The 16,111-nt window shown below is 56.5% G+C and overlaps 1 protein-coding gene across 1 annotated transcript in view; it reads right to left on the bottom strand.

Annotated features, from left to right (window-relative positions):
• Nucleotides 1-613: 613 nt before the first annotated feature.
• Nucleotides 614-16,111, bottom strand: part of LOC102023166 (cytochrome P450 26B1) — a gene marked incomplete at its 5' end in the record, with an annotated part of 19,180 nt that continues 3,682 nt past the window's right edge. The window contains 5 exon segments of the mRNA XM_005385584.2: nt 614-4,006; nt 4,338-4,622; nt 6,118-6,273; nt 6,460-6,735; nt 15,154-15,378. Of these exon segments, the coding sequence (XP_005385641.1) occupies nt 3,614-4,006; nt 4,338-4,622; nt 6,118-6,273; nt 6,460-6,735; nt 15,154-15,378 (1,335 nt within the window). The 3' untranslated portion in view covers nt 614-3,613.

The following is a 16,111-nucleotide window of genomic DNA, read 5'->3' as shown; positions in this document are numbered from 1 at the left end:
AAAGTGTAACGGCTGGCCAAAAACCACAAGGTTTCAATCATCAGATAGGCTTGAGGAATGTCACCACCTGTGTTCCCTGAGAACACGCTGCCATTTAAACTACATATCCTGAGGGTCAAGGCTCTGAGAATTCCTGCAGTACAAGAACCTGCCTAGCTTAGGTTCGCCTGTTTCCCAAACATATTTGGCCATGGGAGCTCTTTGATCCTGCAGCACCCGTGAGAAATGCCAGCATGGGGTACCAGACTGAAAGACGAGGCAATCCTGGATAACAGTGTCCTTGCTTAAACAAGATGAGCTCCAAGGACAGGCTCTCAAAGCTCTGGGTCTTGGTATCTAGCCCAGACAACCTGGCCCAGCCAGTCACATCACAGTTAACCCTCCCTCTGCAGCAGGCCAGCCCGTGACACTGCTTCCACCCCAGGCAAACCGACTCCTCCCAGGACCCCGCCATGGACGCCTCTGTGCTCCACGCAAATAACAGGCAACTGCCCCTGAGGACAGGCGTCCTAGGTGAGGACTTCCTGGGCACTGCTGACCTGAACATCAGTGGCCAGGGAGGCTCTTTTCAGAGAGGCTGGAAGGCAGAGACAGACAGGCAAAAGAGACAAAGGTGAGTCCCCACGGTTTATTATGGAAGCCTATAAAAGAGCCACATTGAGTATTTCCAAAATCACAAAATGCACAACATTCATTTCTTTTTAATATGTAACATGGAATATTATATACAGACTAAAACCACATGACAGCAAAAACAACTCACACGGCACCAGTTTCATATAAAACAAAACACACAAGTGCTTTTTCAATATTAAAACAACTGTGATAAAAACATATTAATATTTTGACCATGTTTACAATAGAGAAAAATTCATATTTTACTAAATAACAAATATTTAACAGCAAAAACTTTATACTAAATATCTATTTTGAATTATAACAAAAATAGTACTTATAATAGTTTATAAAGACAGACACAAAATTATAACATTTATGAAAAAAAGTTTGTGTATAAAATAATATTATAGTGATCCAGGCAGGGTCAGGTTGGTGCCCAGAACATAAACATCAGCGCCCAACATTGAAAGTGCTTCATTCTGCAAGCCCATGGCAGGAATTTTGTGGGGTTTTGTCTTTTTTTTTTTTTTTTAATAACAAGTTACAATAGTTAGGAATGGTAAGTGAGAACACATCACTCCTCTAATGCTACGCTAGAGAACACACACACACAAACACAGCGACACAGAGACCTCGACACAGATCTACAGAGGAGAGGCACAGGCCTGGCCCAGGCGGAGTCCTGCAGGCCGGTTAAGAGCTGTCATCGCTCCTCTTCTTCTTTCCTTTAGACCCAGCGGGGCAAATGATCCTTCCTTCCTCCTTCACAGGGATCCCCTTCCATTTTTCCTTCTCCGCCCCCTCCCAGGCCGCCCCCAGAACCTTCCAGTCCCTGCTGCTCACCAGGGCCTGACTTGCTGCACTCCCAGTGATTAGCCTGTAACAACTGGTTCGGGGCAGATGGGATCAACTTGAGGAAACTGAACCTTCCGGGCACTGGGCTCTTTCCGTGGGTAACAGACTCTGGTGTACTACACAGCCGTCCTGCATGCTTCGATGAGTCTTTACACATTCCGGCCTGTCTTTCAGAACTGGGAGAGGGAACTGAGGGATTTTTGCAGGTTTTTTTTTTTTTAATTCTAAACACTTTTGCCCATAACACCTGTTCCGTACTTGTTGTTTAGCAGTGAAAAGTAGGAAACAAATGAAGTGTTTGGGAGTGGGGGGTTACAGGACACTCAGGGGCTGGGTCTGTAAAGCCTGTAAGTAGCCCTGTAGACTACTGGGGGTTACCCCCTGGACACCATGGTGGAGGAACTGAGCTCCTCAGACCGCTCGCCGGGGATAGGCGTTTGCTGCATTCTTCTGTTTTGGGTTTTCTTGAAAGAAGGATTCATTGCTATTACAACATCCAAAACCAACAGAGAAACACAGAAAGCAAAGAAAAATCTGAAAACAGACAAAATCGCTTAGAGACTCACCAAAAGCCCCAAACCATTCCCAGGAGGTGTCCCAAACTGCCAACTCTGAAAACGTCAGAGGCGGGAGCTACTTCTCTTTTAACCAGTCATCCCGACTGGCCCTTCTGCCACCAAATCACTCTGACAAACCTCACCTACCCTCCTCCTCGGCTTGCTGCAGCCTTCCCCGCAGTCTCCAGACCACACAGGCCTGAGTCAGCGCTGGGGAAAGACTGCCTCTACCTCGCCTTCCCTTTGTTTTCAGCTCCTCCCCACACCCCAGCACTGGGCTCAAGCAGATAGTGGCATAGAAGTGGAAGGGACTCCAACGACACCTTTCCAAGGGCTAAGGGCAGAGAACAAGGTTAGGAAAGGAAGACAGAGGCTCTAGAGCCCCATCAGAAGAGAACCCGTATCCTTCTCCATACTCACTAGTGGAGCAGGGGGCACTGGGGCCTTCCCCAAGCTGGAAATTGTGTCAGCCTCTAAAATCCCCACGATCAGAGCTTTTGACAGGGCAGGGAGGGGAAAATGAGCCATTCTCCCATCTCCAGCAGGGAACAACAGGCAGAGACACTGGACTGTAGTCGGGCAGTGAGGCTCTGAGGTTAAATCAAATAATCTGTGTGGATCCCCTTGGGGGTGGGGAGTGCTGTTCAACCCTCAGCCCAGGGGGCCAGGGGGCTGGGTTTGACCGGCGACCCTTTCCTCTTCACTCCCAGATGTCCTGCCGAGGAACAGCTGAGACAGAGCTAGGGGGATGCAGATGTTGTTCCAGACCTCAGTGGGGCCAAGGTTAGTGAGGCACAGGTTCCCATGAGCCCAAGGCCTTGGCTGGGTATGGAGAGCAGGGAAAGGCCTGGCTCAGTGGAGCCCCATCTTGGGGAAAGGTAGGGATGTCAGTGCACCTGCCCAGGGCCACCAGGGAGTAGGATGGGGAACAGGCCCGCGGCTCCTGTGCCCCACGTTCAGAGGAGAGAACAAGTAGCAGCAATAGGTAATTTCAAATGTCCAAACTGGCGGGGCTGGACAGGGGTGCCCTCCGGGCCACGGAAGCCGCTGCACAGCCAGGCTGACTAGCGATGGGTGACCGAGGACCCTGCTCTTCAGCAGCCACAGCGCCAGGGGCACTGTCTGAGCAGTGACAGGAGGGGCCGGGGAGCTGAAGAAAGTGCCAAGGTTGTGGGGGCCTCTTCCTTCCCTCCCCCAGCAGGACCGCCTGACTGCCAACTAAGAGACGAGGGAGGGAAGGGCCCGGGTCGGAAGGTACGAGCACACACTCAGGCACAGCCCACTGACACATAACACTGGAACGGCATGCAGGGCCCGGCCAGGCCTTTCCCGAGAGCTAGGCTGCTGGGAAGTGGGGAGAGGCTGGAGAGAGCAGGAGCCAGGAGGGGAGTCCCACCCCCGGAAGGGACAGGGCCCTTTTGGTGTTGGGTAGGGTTTGCCAAGAAGGGAGACCAGAGTAGGGCGAGCATGGGGGCCACTGGCCCTACCTGGTTCAGTCCCCTCCCACACACAGGTTTCTACCTCCACTGCCCCCACTCCCCTTGTGGGCTGACTGAGGCTGGCCGTGCGGCCAAGAGCCACTACTACACGGTGGCGCTCAACATGGCCTCGGTCTCTGGCAGAATCTTGTTCTGGTTGGAGTCCAGGCCGAAGAACTTGACACTGAGGCCATCCACGGGGTGCAGGACAGGGACCAAGGTGATGCGGGGGAAGGTCCGGGTGGCCAGCTCAAAGCGGCTGGTGCTGGCCAGCTCCACCGCCAGCACTTTCAGGAAGAGCTTGGCCAGGTGCTTGCCCAGGCAGGTCCGGACGCCCCCGCCGAATGGGAGGTAATGGAAGCGGCCATCTTTGTCTTCGCTGCGTGCCTGACTGAAGCGGTCAGGGTCGAACACGTTCACGTCTTTGAACACAGGTGCCGTGTCATGGGTATCCCGGATGCTGTACATGACACTCCAGCCTTTGGGGATCTGGAAACCCTGGAGCAAGATGGGGGTCGGGGAGCAGAGCGGTGAGAGCACTGCCTACCTTCCTGCCTCTTCCTAGAGAGAGCCCCTGGGGTTCCCTGGGCCTGGCCACCTTCCCACTCATGCTAGTCCAGTTTTATATACGTCACATGTGGCACCCAGACTGCCCATCCCACTCTGCATCTGTACTGCATCTCTCCCAGAGGACTGAAAGTCCCTGAAATCAACCACCGTCTCCCTGCCAGACAGAGGTGCCCCACAGGATCTTTCCCACAGGTCATCCCAAAGCCCAGGCAGCACCCAGGCGCCACCCCTCAACCAGCCCCGTGGGACCCAGCCTCACATCGAGCTCGAAGGTCTGCAGCACAGTGCGGTAGCCGCCAGAAATGGGTGTAAAAAGGCGCATGACCTCCTTGATAACGCAGTCCAGGTAGCGCAGCCCGCTGAGCGTGTCCAGGCGCAGGGTGCCCTCGCAGGGGCACCCCCCACTGTGCAGGATGCCCTGGGTCCGCAGCTCCTCCCGCAGCTTCTCCAGCACAGCTGGGTGCTTCAGCAGCTGCATGATGAGCGAGGTGCTGGCGCTGGCCGTGGTGGCATAGGCCGCGAATATCAGTTCCAGGGTCCCATCCTGCAGCAGCGGAGAGGAGAGGCACTGTTGACAATCTGGGGCCAGCCAAATGTGACAGCCCTATTCTGCCAGTGTCCCCAAGGTCATCTCCTAAGCCCTGCCTGTTTCTTGCTGCTGAAGTTTCAGGCCCAGCATGGGTGCAGGGATCACAGCTAGTCCCTTGCCGGGCAAGAAACACCCTGCAGGGCAGAAGTACAAGCCTGCTGGCTCCTTCGCATAGGGCTGCCTTTCACTCACTGCCGGTGCTGGGCCCGCTGCAGCAGGCCTAGTCAGTGCAGGGAGCGCACAGAAGAAAAAGGGCAATTGCAGGAGCTGGGCACTGTGCATGCACCTATGCGTGTGTGTGTGTGTGTGTGTGTGTGTGTGTGTGTGGTGGATAACAGGACTTAATCCCTGGCTTTCCCAGTCTTCAGGAGAAGGATTCCTGTTAGGTGGTCAGAAGGACAGACAGAGGCTGGAGGAAGCCTGGAGCCGTAGCCATGAGGGTGTGGGAAGAGACTACAGTGAGACGGCTAAAGGGAGGTAGTCCCAGAGGGGGTTCCTGGGAAGGTCACTGGGCCATAGGTCTCCATGGAAAGGGTCCAGCAAGTCACCCCAGTCCATGCGCTGCATTTTACAGGTGTGGACACTGGGTCCAGAAAGTACATGGAGAGCCCTGGGTCCCTTACTTGCCGTGGCATCAAAAGTTCTTGTGAAATGAAAAAGTCACTCTAACCTCTTCCTGGCTTTCCAGGAAAAAAGCTATAGCTGGAAAAAATGGAAAAGCAAAGATCCAAAGACCCTGGGGATGGGGAGTCTCCAGTGCCTGTGGGCGCCCAGCAAGTGACTGAGAGAGCAGCACCTCAGCATGGACTGAGGAGCCCCTCCTCAGCGGAACATCCCCAAGGCAGGGCAGGGAAAGCCATGCCTGGGACTAGGGCGGGCAGCCCAGGTGACCACAGCCCAGCCAGGCTTAGGCAGCGGGGACACAAGAGAGCTCTAAGTGCAAGCACTTGGGAGTGGGCGGGCTAGAGCCCAAGTTAGGGCCCAGTGTTCCCTGGAGCTGTCTGGCCTCTAGCAAGTGGCTTCCCCACTAGGCCTGCGTTTCTGCAGGTAGTGACTCTGCAAGGAGGAGGGGTTCAAGGTGGGTAGGAGCCAACAGGCATTGACACTGAGGCTGTTCAGAGGTGTAAAGGCAAATTTTAGCATCTTCTCAAAAACAGTAGCTGCGACTGTTGGCAGGATCAGATGCATGGTGCCCAGCCACCCTCAGGACCCGCTCACCCCACGAGTGAGGTAGGGCAGGGTGGGCCCTGCACATCCTCTCGGCAGGGGCAAGGTCATGGCTCTGCTGTGTTCACCACCCTCCGGCCCGGGTGCAGCAACAGCCAGCCCTGCTCAGAAGCACGTGCAGAGCCAGATGAGGATGAGTAGAAATGGTCAGGCACGTTCCCACCCAGGGGAAGCCCCAGAACAGACTGTAAGTGCATGTGCTGCTGCTGGAGAAGCCTCCCACCTTCAGCTCCTGCATGGTCATCTCCTTCCCATGCTCCTTGCTGCTCTCGATGAGGATGTCCAGCGCATCCGAGTAGTCCTTGCCCTGCGTGCACTGCAGCTTCTCTCTGATGGCCTTTTCCAGCCCCTTCTGCAGGGTCTGCCGTGCCTGAATGCCCTGCGGAGAGAAGGGGCCAATAGCCAGAGGAAAAGCAGGGCTCCCGTCTGGGCTTAGGGCTGTCAGGGAAGACTCCAGCCCACATTTCCGCTGACACCTCTCCCCTCTGTCCATGTGCCTGTGCACCCAGTGTCCCAGGGATCAGCACCCTCCCCCCAGGTTGCCTTCCAGGCCCTGGGAGCTCACCCGCCGGTAGCCACTGAAGGGCAAGTCGACAGGCAGGGAAAAAACATTCTCCACAAATTGCTGGTAGACCTCAAAGAGGTGCCCAAGGTCCTCCTCAGGGATACTGAAGCCCAGAAGCACCCGGATGGCCATGCGGAAGGTGAGTTTCTGCGCCTCTTGGTACACATTGATGGCCTCGGGCTGGCTGCTCCAGGCACGGAGTGTGTCCTGGATCACCAGCTGAATCTTGGGCAGGTAGCTCTCCAGGGCCTCATGGCTGAAGATCTTTGAGAAGATCTGGAGAGCAGAGAAGCAGGCTGGGTTTGATTCCTAAACCAATGCAGACCCCACTCTGCCCAGGTGAGATACAGACCCATGATCGCAACAGGGACACTTCCATGCTTACTGCCTCCACTGAGCTCTCAAGTCCTCTAGACACAGTGCCCTTGTAGTAGGTCCCCTATTCTGAGCTCCCATTCTACTGTGTATCTGGGCAGGAAGGCGGGGAAGACCAAGATTAGATAGAAAAGAGCTCATAAGCATTTTTATTCAAAGCTGAGACCTTCCACATAACTCACAGGGTAACCTGAACTGTCATCTACTTTTTCAGCCCCCAGAAAAGTGTGCATAACCCCAAACAATGGCAAAGCCTTGGGGACTGCACAGTCCAGCTGCCAACGAGTCTGGGAGGCTGTGGCGAGCCCAGCCTTGGCAGGGCACAAGAGGAGCTGAATGGGGCAGGAGCACGGAAGCTACCCTTCCCATTGCAGTGGCCCGTTACCCAATTCCCAGGCACTGGGCCAGAAGTTCACAGGAGAAGTGGGGCGCAGGTAGGTGCCAGGACAGGGAAGAGTGGGAAAACAGTGAGGGGCTGTCCTCCTCCAATGGTGACAGGGCGAAAGTAACCTCAGGCTAGATGGCAAGCAGGACTTCCTGGGAACCAAACTGTTCTCACACCCTGTGAAACAACCACTGGGCATAGACAGTCCGTTTATTGACAGCTGGGCCATTGAAGTGTCTTTGATGTGGCCAGGTCTGGAGGCAAGGGGCTGGGGGAAATCACTTTCCACCCTAAAAGATCACAAAACCCTCCAGAAGCCCTTTGAATTCCCTGCATTTGCCAGGATCATCTTAGGTAGCCGAGGAGTCCCCCTGTGTCCACCTCTCTGCCTTGTGCCCTCCCGACTGGCTGGGCAGCCCCTCTTCACAGCCCCTGCGTGTGTTTTTCCTGCTGCTGCCCTCAGCGTACAGGAGAAGGAGGATATTAGTTTATTTACAGACAGCCTGTGGGACTCCCTTATAACGAACAAACTCCACCTCCCCAGGGTCCAGGGCAGAAGGCGGGTGCCCTCCACAGATGAGACCAAGGGAAAGGTCGTCTGGGAAGGTGGCGAGGGGCAGGTCAGTGCAGAGGAAGGAGCCCCCACCCGCCACATGCAAACCACACACACGCGCCTGCCCCCTAAACACAACCACTGCACAAACTGTAAATGTGAGAATTTCCCCTGCAGTCAGCTCAAGGAGGAAAAGGTAACATTTTCCTGGCCTGGGCCCTGCATGGCTAATGGGAGGGCTGGTTTGCAGAAATAACAGTCCTGGCCCTTCAGTGGCCCGGCCGGCGTGCACAATAGCACTTTCATTCCGAAATTCCCGGTGGGCAGCGGGAGGGGGAGGGGGGCCAGTGAGCAGCAGAGAGACCCGCACTGTTCAGGGCCGCTCCTGCTACAAAGGGACAGCTGAAAGGTAGAAGGATGATAGCAGGTCACCTAGGTCAGCTCAGGTCTAGATGGGTAACTCACACCTTGCCCCGTTCCAGGGGCTTTAGGGAATTTAGGTGGGGTGAGGGGTGATGGTTAAAGGCAGAACTGTGTGCTGCAGCTTTTCATGCTGGTGTCCTTAGGATTCCAGGTGAGTCTTTGGTTAAGGGGGTTTGTTGGTGAAGGCGGGCCCAGCTCCCAGAGCTCAGAACTGGTAACTAAGGCCCTTACAAAAGAGGCCGTAGGTAAGCAGAAAGTGGTACACAGGAGCTGCGCAGACACAGAGCGGAAAAGTCAGGGAGGCAGAAGGATGACTGCTGTGACCAGCCTCTGTGGGGAGGCTGTCAGCGGGACAGGAGGCCACGCTGGCCCCGAGCTGGCCGGCCCAGCATACACTAGGAGCACCTTCATGGAGGGGACAGGGCTAGGGAACGGCTAGGTCCCCAGCACACAGGAGACCTAGGCCTAAAAATATGGAAGGGGACAGGACAAGGTCATACTCACCAGCACTAACCAAAGTCAAAACTAGCTGGGGTGTAGCAAGAGGAAAGTTAGACTGGGTGCCCAGAAACTTGAGTTTTAACCAGGTTGGACTTATTATATGACCGTGGCCAACTCACCATCCCTGAGCCTCAGTTTTCTTATCTGTAAAATGGTGAGGCTGAACCAAGTGACCTCTTGGACACCTTGCAACCCACAAGGCACCTAAACCCCTATACTTGCTTGCTCTTGGAAGAAGTTAATCCCTTCCAAAAAGCCCAGTCCAGCACTACTCAAGCCACCTGGAGAAGAACCTGGAAGGCCCCACTTTCATGTCCCACCTGGGCCACCTAAGAGCCTCCACCGTACCCTGAGGAGTGGTCAAACAGGACCACTGACAAGCCTTGCCTGCCCTATAGGTTACATTCCTTGCGCCCTCTAGCGATAGCCGGCTGAATCACTCCTCACTCCCAAGAGGGCAGGGACAACCCAGGAAGAGAGAACCCAAGGGGACCTGGGACTGGGCAAAGGACTTCAAGGCAGGGATCCACACATGGCCTCAGGTGAGAAGGGGTCTTGCGCTAGACCGGGAGTCTGCTGCCACCCTATACCAACCAGGACTTGAAAGGAGAATTAAAGCCAGGACCAGAGCTCTAGTCTGGACCCACCTCTGCCTAGCGATCTGGCAGATAGCAGATGGCTACCCCTGGGGCTCAGGTTCTCCATGGCCTCATGAGGGCTCTCTAAGGTTCTTTTCCACCTGCCGGTCCCCTGATTCTCCTCAGAGCCCCCCTAAGGAGGGAAAACTACCCAAATGCGAAGGCAAGGTAAGGTGAGTGGCAGGCAGTCCAGCCCTGGGCAGGCTTTGCCCAGAAGTCACCAAGTCCATGCCCCTGCCTCTGGCCCAGCTGTTCCACAAGCACTGAGGCCTCCCTGGCTCTGGGAAGACTCCAAGGCTTCATCCCTGGGTCTGTGCCCAACAACATGGGCACTTCCCAAACCGGGGCAGCCCAGAAACCACCGCCCACCACAAAGGACAGGCAGAGGCGGAGATGCCAGCCAGGGCAGAGGGAGGCCTGGGCTGTGTCAGGGAGGGCTGGGTCTGAGGCCACAGCCTGCAAAGGTCAGGACTCGGGCACACTGAGAAGACGCCCAGGAGCAGCACAGTGTGAAGAGAGGAAGGGTTCCGGCCCCCAGAGCTGACTGCCCTGACCACAGCCTTCACATGAGCCAGGGCTGCTTGATTTCCCTCTGGGGCTTCCCTGGGAATTCCCAAAAGTGAGCCAAGAATGCTGGACAAAGGTCAATGGGAACCAGTCCAGAGCCAGGCAAAGACCTTCAGAAGGAGCCGCAGGTATGGACTTTGCACCAGAGCTGTTGCGAGGTGCAGAGGGTGGAGAGGGGCCGTGGACTGTGAGTTACCATCCCAGGGTACCTGTGGGAGCTGCAGGGAAGGACAAGCGCTGGAGGGAGGATAACCCCGATAATGCCCCAACCTCCACCAGTTTCCCCAACCAAACAAGTTCAAGAGTCCATATCCCTGATTCTTTCCCTCCCTCCCTAACAGAAGCTGATTCTACCCCAAGGGTCTCAGGTACCACCCATGGCTGTCAAGGCCTAAATTCCCTATAACTGTCCTAGCCAGGCCTCCTCACCCCTCCCACCTCCCTGCCAGTGCCCTTGGAAAGCGGGTTGCTCTGTGAACCCTCACAGCTCCATGCAGCCAGAGTACCCTCTCCCCACATATGGTCCGCTGTGGGTGGGTAGACAAATGGATGGATGGCCGCAGGAGTGGGCAGAGCCAGAGAGAGAGCCCACTGCCCAGCTGGCCAGTGACTCAGACTGGGAGGAATGGAAGTGGCTGCCCAGGAGGGGTGGGGACCCGGGCAGGCCACCCAGCCAAGCCACCAGAGCCTCAGCCTGTGGAGTGGAAAAAATAACAGAAGGCAGGCAGCCGCTGAGCAGCCGTCCTCACAGGGTGACGCCAAGGTGTGTACTTTAAACTAAGTAAGGAGGGGACAAAAGCACGTCATCCTCCAGCCTGCCTGCATTTCCACTGGGACTTGGCTTCATTCTACGCCAGTCTCCCACTCTGAGCCAGTCTCCTCCAAGCCCCGCAGGTAGGGAAAGGCCAGCCCAGACATCCCCCTCCCCAACCTGTGCACATTTCTTCCCTGCACTTAGGGAAACACAGTGCCTGTCCCCCAACTGATTCCAGCTCTGATCATTAACCCGATTGTTCTAACTCTTCCACACACAAGCAAAGCATGTGGGGGCAGCAGGAGGAGCAGCAGCACTTGCAAATACCTGCTGAGCTCCTGATTGGAAAAGATTCACCCAGTTGCTTTTACCTGCTTCCAAACACAAGGAAACCCACCACTACCACCAAAGCTGAGGCTCAGAAGAGAAAAGGTCTTCCCCGAAGTCACCGTGCAGGCATAACTGACCACACCCAGCAATACCCCGGCCTCCCACCACTCCGAACTCCAAAGAGCTGCCCTCTACCAGTCCTGGTGGGCTGAATCTATCCAAGTCCTGAAGGGATCCTCCCCCATGGCCCAATTGATTCTAAGGGTGAGGCCAGCTCTTCATTCTCAGCAGGTCTCAGGCCCCTGGAGCCTCTTCCTTCAAGCCTGGGGAACCCAGAATGGATATAGCAGCTGGCCCAGGGTGCCAGTGCAGACCCCAGCCAAGCCTCCCTACTCCCTACCAAGGCCACATGTGTCTTCCAAGGTTGGGAGAGTGAACAAACACATCAGTCAGCACCACAGCATTGTATCCCTCCCCACCAGGAAGAAAGACACAAAAAGGAAGAAGGTGGCCCCTCTACCCAGCCTGCCCACCCTCCCACTACCTGGCACAAGGGCATAAAGAGGGAGGTGCCCACTCCCAGACACTCTGGCGGCTGACTGTGAGCTTCCTCCCCCACTGACCTTCAGAGAGATCCGCTCTGGCCTCTCGTCCTCGCATCCTCTCCACAGCGGGTGCTAGCGCTACAGTAACTTTTGGGCGAAGGACTCCAGCTTGCAGAACAAAGTTTCTGTGACTGTGCCAGGATCTGGAGCAGAGCTCTCGGCCGCTGGACTGCTTGGCCATGCACTACCTTCCTATCCAAATCAGGCTGGAGTTTCTGCCCTCAACTGAGGCTGGACATGGTTGTGGGGCCAGAGACTGTGCCTTGGTGCCCAGAGCCGGATGTGGGGATGTGGGCTGGCCTCCCCAAGGACCTGCAAACATGGGCATCCTGGCTCTGTCAGAGCCACCTCCTGGCCTTTCCAACCCCACATAAAGCCCCAGTTGCGCTGGGTTTCTGAAGTGAGCTCACTGATCCTGATCCTGACCTCCCTCGCACGCCTGGCCCAGGCCCAAAGGCCGAGTCAGTGAGAGGCAGGAGGTGGCTGCTTAATCCCTATGCCTCCAAAACCTGGTGCCCCACCCAGCTTCATGTGCAAAGCGCCCTCTAAGCAGGGGCCTGGGTAGAAAGGACAAGAATACTACTCGTGGGTTCTCCAAGGCTGAGGAGCTCCAAGGCTGAATGTATCCCTGAGATGCTCTCAGGTTCCATGAGGGCATCTCAGGGCCACTGTGGGGCTGTGCTGAAACTGTTTGTCTCTTAGTGCCCAGGTCCAGAAAGAAAACAAGAAAATGTCCAATCCTGTTTTGTGGGACAGGGCATCAGAGGCTTCCAGAACTACCCCCAACTTCTTCTCCAAGTCTCTGACAACGTTCTTACTCCCACATGCCCAGCCAGACTCCATCTGCCTTTCTGGGGCAATACCCCAGTCTCTGTACCCATTAGAGAGGCACCATGGCCTCCTTCCCAGCCCATGTGGGAGGGAGTCTGAGGCCCTGGCTTCCATAGGAGATACTGTTAGACTGGGTGAGACTTTTTGGGCCTTCTCCCTGGCAACCCTACCCCTGCTGGCCCCAGACCACCGGGGCAGCTAGTGCAAACACCTGGAAGTGCAGTGATGGCAGCGAGGAGCTCCCTCCCTACACATCTGGTCAGACCTCCCAGAGAAGGGGTGGGCCATCAGCCCCAATGGAAACAGTGACGCTTCTAGTTCCCTGCCAGCCTGGGCCCCAGCACACCTGGGCCCCACTTCCTGCATGCACATCCTAACTGGGCCAGGCCCTAGCTCAGCAGCTCACGCTCCAGCCAGACCCCTGGCTGCAGCATGGGCTGGTTAAGGTAGCATGAGTGGTACCTGGCAGCTACCACCCTGGCCATAGGGTGCCCTCCAGGCTGTGGGTCCAGAAGACTGGCCAATTTCTCCAGGACAACAGAAGTATTCAGAACGAGGTCCTTCAACATTCTGTTCATATCCCTCCCACAAGCTACTTCTTGAGGGCAAGAATGGGGTTTCCTGCTTCTTTGAATTTAAACCAAGGCCTTCTATATAGTTTAGGGAACAGGGCCAGGGATCATCAGTCGGGGAGATTTGAGGGAAAAGATTCTGTTGTTTGACCAACTACACATATGGCTCACACCCACGCCACACAGCAAGCATAAAGCTAGCGCACACAAAGAGGGCTCACACGTGGGGTTCTCAAGACTCTGTGAGGGTGAACTGGCTTCTGGAGATTCTCCACCCTCAAGGAGCTAGAGCATCAGGGACTCAGACAGGGAGACCATGGATCCCTCACCACAGTCCTCGGTTTCTGGGCTCAGTCCCATCCCGGTTTTTCTCTCTTCCTGTTCGATGCATTCCTCTAGCACTGTTCTTCTGGAGACCCCTCCTTCCTTGTCCCCTCACCTCCAAATGGACAGTGCAGGTAAAAACTCATGCCTTTCCAGACAGGTCCTCTCCACCTGGCACCTGACTGCCTGAGCGCAAGTGAGGCAGACGGTGGGAAAGCAAGGCAATAGTCTCTCACTCTAAAGCCTGCTGCACCCCTAGGATCTCACACTCTGGTCCTGGCCAAGCTGCCTTCTTCCCAGCACACCAACCCAGTGCACAGGACGGAGTACGCTTCTACTTCTGCTGTACAATGTGCCCAGCCTTTACTGCTTAGCCTGGTCCAAGCCTCACTCAGTCTAAGCCTCAGTGTGCCCTTCTGCATCAAAGCCTCTGTAAAGGGGAAATGAGGAAGCAGTCATATCATTTGGCATTTGGCACTGAGTTCCTGATTCCCAGTTCTTTCTTCACTCGTTTGAATGGGTCTTTGGTGGAGTCCCAGCGACTAAAGAGAAAATCACCATCCATATATGAAAATCCCTTATTACTAAACTTACAAGCCCTCCTAGCCACTGCCCAGAACACCTTTCCCCATTTGTCCCCCTCAGCTTTAACTGGCTCCAGCTCTGAGCAAGGCAGATGGAAGAGACGCCTTTGGGGGCCCCATTCAACTTCCTGAAACGCGTGCTCTACTGGGGGACACACACACCAGACTCTTCGATTTTTTTTTTTTTTTTTTGTCTGCCACCGAGAATTACCCTTCGTAGGCATCAAATACTATGGGATGCTTCGGCGAGTACAGCGCCAACAGCACCTCGCACAGACTTCCCACGCAGCGGCAGCCCGGGCCTCCTCCCCTCCCCCGGCACTGCACCTCCCCTTCAGGAGCTGAGAGGCCGCTGCTTCCTTTCCTATAGGTTCCAAACTGGGTGAGTCCTCTGACCCAATGGAAAAACGGAGTGGGGAAGCCATGCAGCCTCCCTTCTGGCGGCTCCAAGCCCGCAGGTCGGCACCCCGCCCGCGGCAGGCTCAGCTTTCGGGTTACTGCAGTTCAAACAGCACGTGCCGCCCGCGCTCCGGCCGCGGCGGCCTCAGCGCCGGGAGGGGGCGGGGAAGCCGGCTCAGCTCACTGGCTCGCCTCCTCCGCGCCTCTTCCAGTCGCTCGGGAAATCCACAGGATAAACACCCACTTTCTCTTCCTCTTTAAGGGGTGAACTGCGCTTTGATCCTCCGCCCGCGCCTGGGCTGCTCGCCCACCCTTCGCCCTTGCCCCACTGTCCTGTCGGTGCGTGCGGGTACCTCTCCAAGGCAAGGCTCGCCAAACCTGTCCACATGGTGCCCCCAGCTCCCCCAGCACGTGTCTGCGTGGCCCTGAAAGCAACCTGTGGCTGAAAGGCCAGCTTAGCTTTTAGAATGATTAGTCCTCGGAATTCCCCCCCGAGAAATGTGGCGAAAAGGGAAGCCTGGGCCAACTGTCCCGCGCCAGCCTTTCTTTTCCAGTTCTATAGAGCACTGGGAGGATCAGAATTCGACACCCCAGTTCCCATACTGTCAAACTTTGCCCAAACCACTCCCAAACAGGTCCCATCGGGCCTGGGAGCGCCACTGCGCAGACGGCTAGCGAAACCGGACCAGAAGGAGCCTGGGGTGGTCCTGGATCCCGGCCGGCAGCCATCTAAGCAAGGAAATGCGGGGTCCTTGCGGAGGGTGCACAAAACAGCGCAGGCTTACCTGGGGTTGTTTGCCCAGCTCTTGGAACTCCTGACCTTGAGAGGGATGCAGAAAGTCGGTGCTCTTACCTTGCGCTTGTTGCGGTGGATGTCGCCGATGGAGTTGGCCACCGTGTTGGGACCCAGCAGCATGCGCGTACTGCGCGGCCACTCCGTGCTCACGAGGTGGTGCTCGCCCATGAGGATCTTGCGCACATTCTCCGCGCCGGTCACCCGGATCAGCGGCCGCCCGAGCAAGTGTGTTTTGAACACGTTGCCATACTTCTCCCTCCTCGATGACTGGAAGCCGGAACCCTGCGGGAGCCACACGAGAGACCTCTCTCAGGGCTCACAGAGGGTCGGCCAGCAGGGGCTTGCGACCCCAACCCCGCACCCGTCTACCCCCGCTCCCCCTGCCTCCAGTACACAGACACACACGCAGGTTTTATTTTTCATAGCGTGCACAAGGACTGGGAAGTAGGGCCTAGAGGATAATAAATGTGCGAGGAGGCTGGAGGCCCAGGGGCACCCCCGGGAGACTGTTTTTAGTAATGACTTTTGGGAGCGAAAAGGTATCCCGAACCTTTGGATCTGAAATTAAGGCCTCTGCCCCTCCCAACCTCCCACCCCCACCGCGCACTCCGGAGTCTTTCGGAATAAATATTTCCAGGCTCCTGGCCACGGGCTGGCGAGACCCCGCGGGGTGGCCGCAGGCCAAAGATTATTTATAGCGGTGTGCAGTCCGTGCCCGGAGGCAGTCACTAGAATTGGGGGTTGCAGTTTCCTCCGGCTCCCGTGTGGCCCGCGCAGAGACCTGGCGGCGCTCGGAGAGCCCTGCAGGGTGGGGTCAGGGGCCGAGAGCCGAGATTTTCCTAAAGCATTTTGCCCTGGAAATAACTGAGACGGACTTTCGTCGCCGCCCTGGAGTTTGGAACCCGAGCACGCCGGCGGAAGGCGCTTCCTGCGGGGCGGGGTGGGACCGGGCGGGGCGACCCGCGCAGGTAACCGGATCCCCGGCGGCGGCGGCGGCGGTGGCGGCGGCGGCGGC

This window comes from Chinchilla lanigera, unplaced genomic scaffold, assembly GCF_000276665.1.
Source record: "Chinchilla lanigera isolate Chin_1 unplaced genomic scaffold, ChiLan1.0 scaffold00023, whole genome shotgun sequence".
Lineage (NCBI taxonomy): Eukaryota > Metazoa > Chordata > Mammalia > Rodentia > Chinchillidae > Chinchilla > Chinchilla lanigera.
Note: the sequence above shows the minus strand (reverse complement) of the source record. Positions and strands in the feature narration are given on the sequence as shown.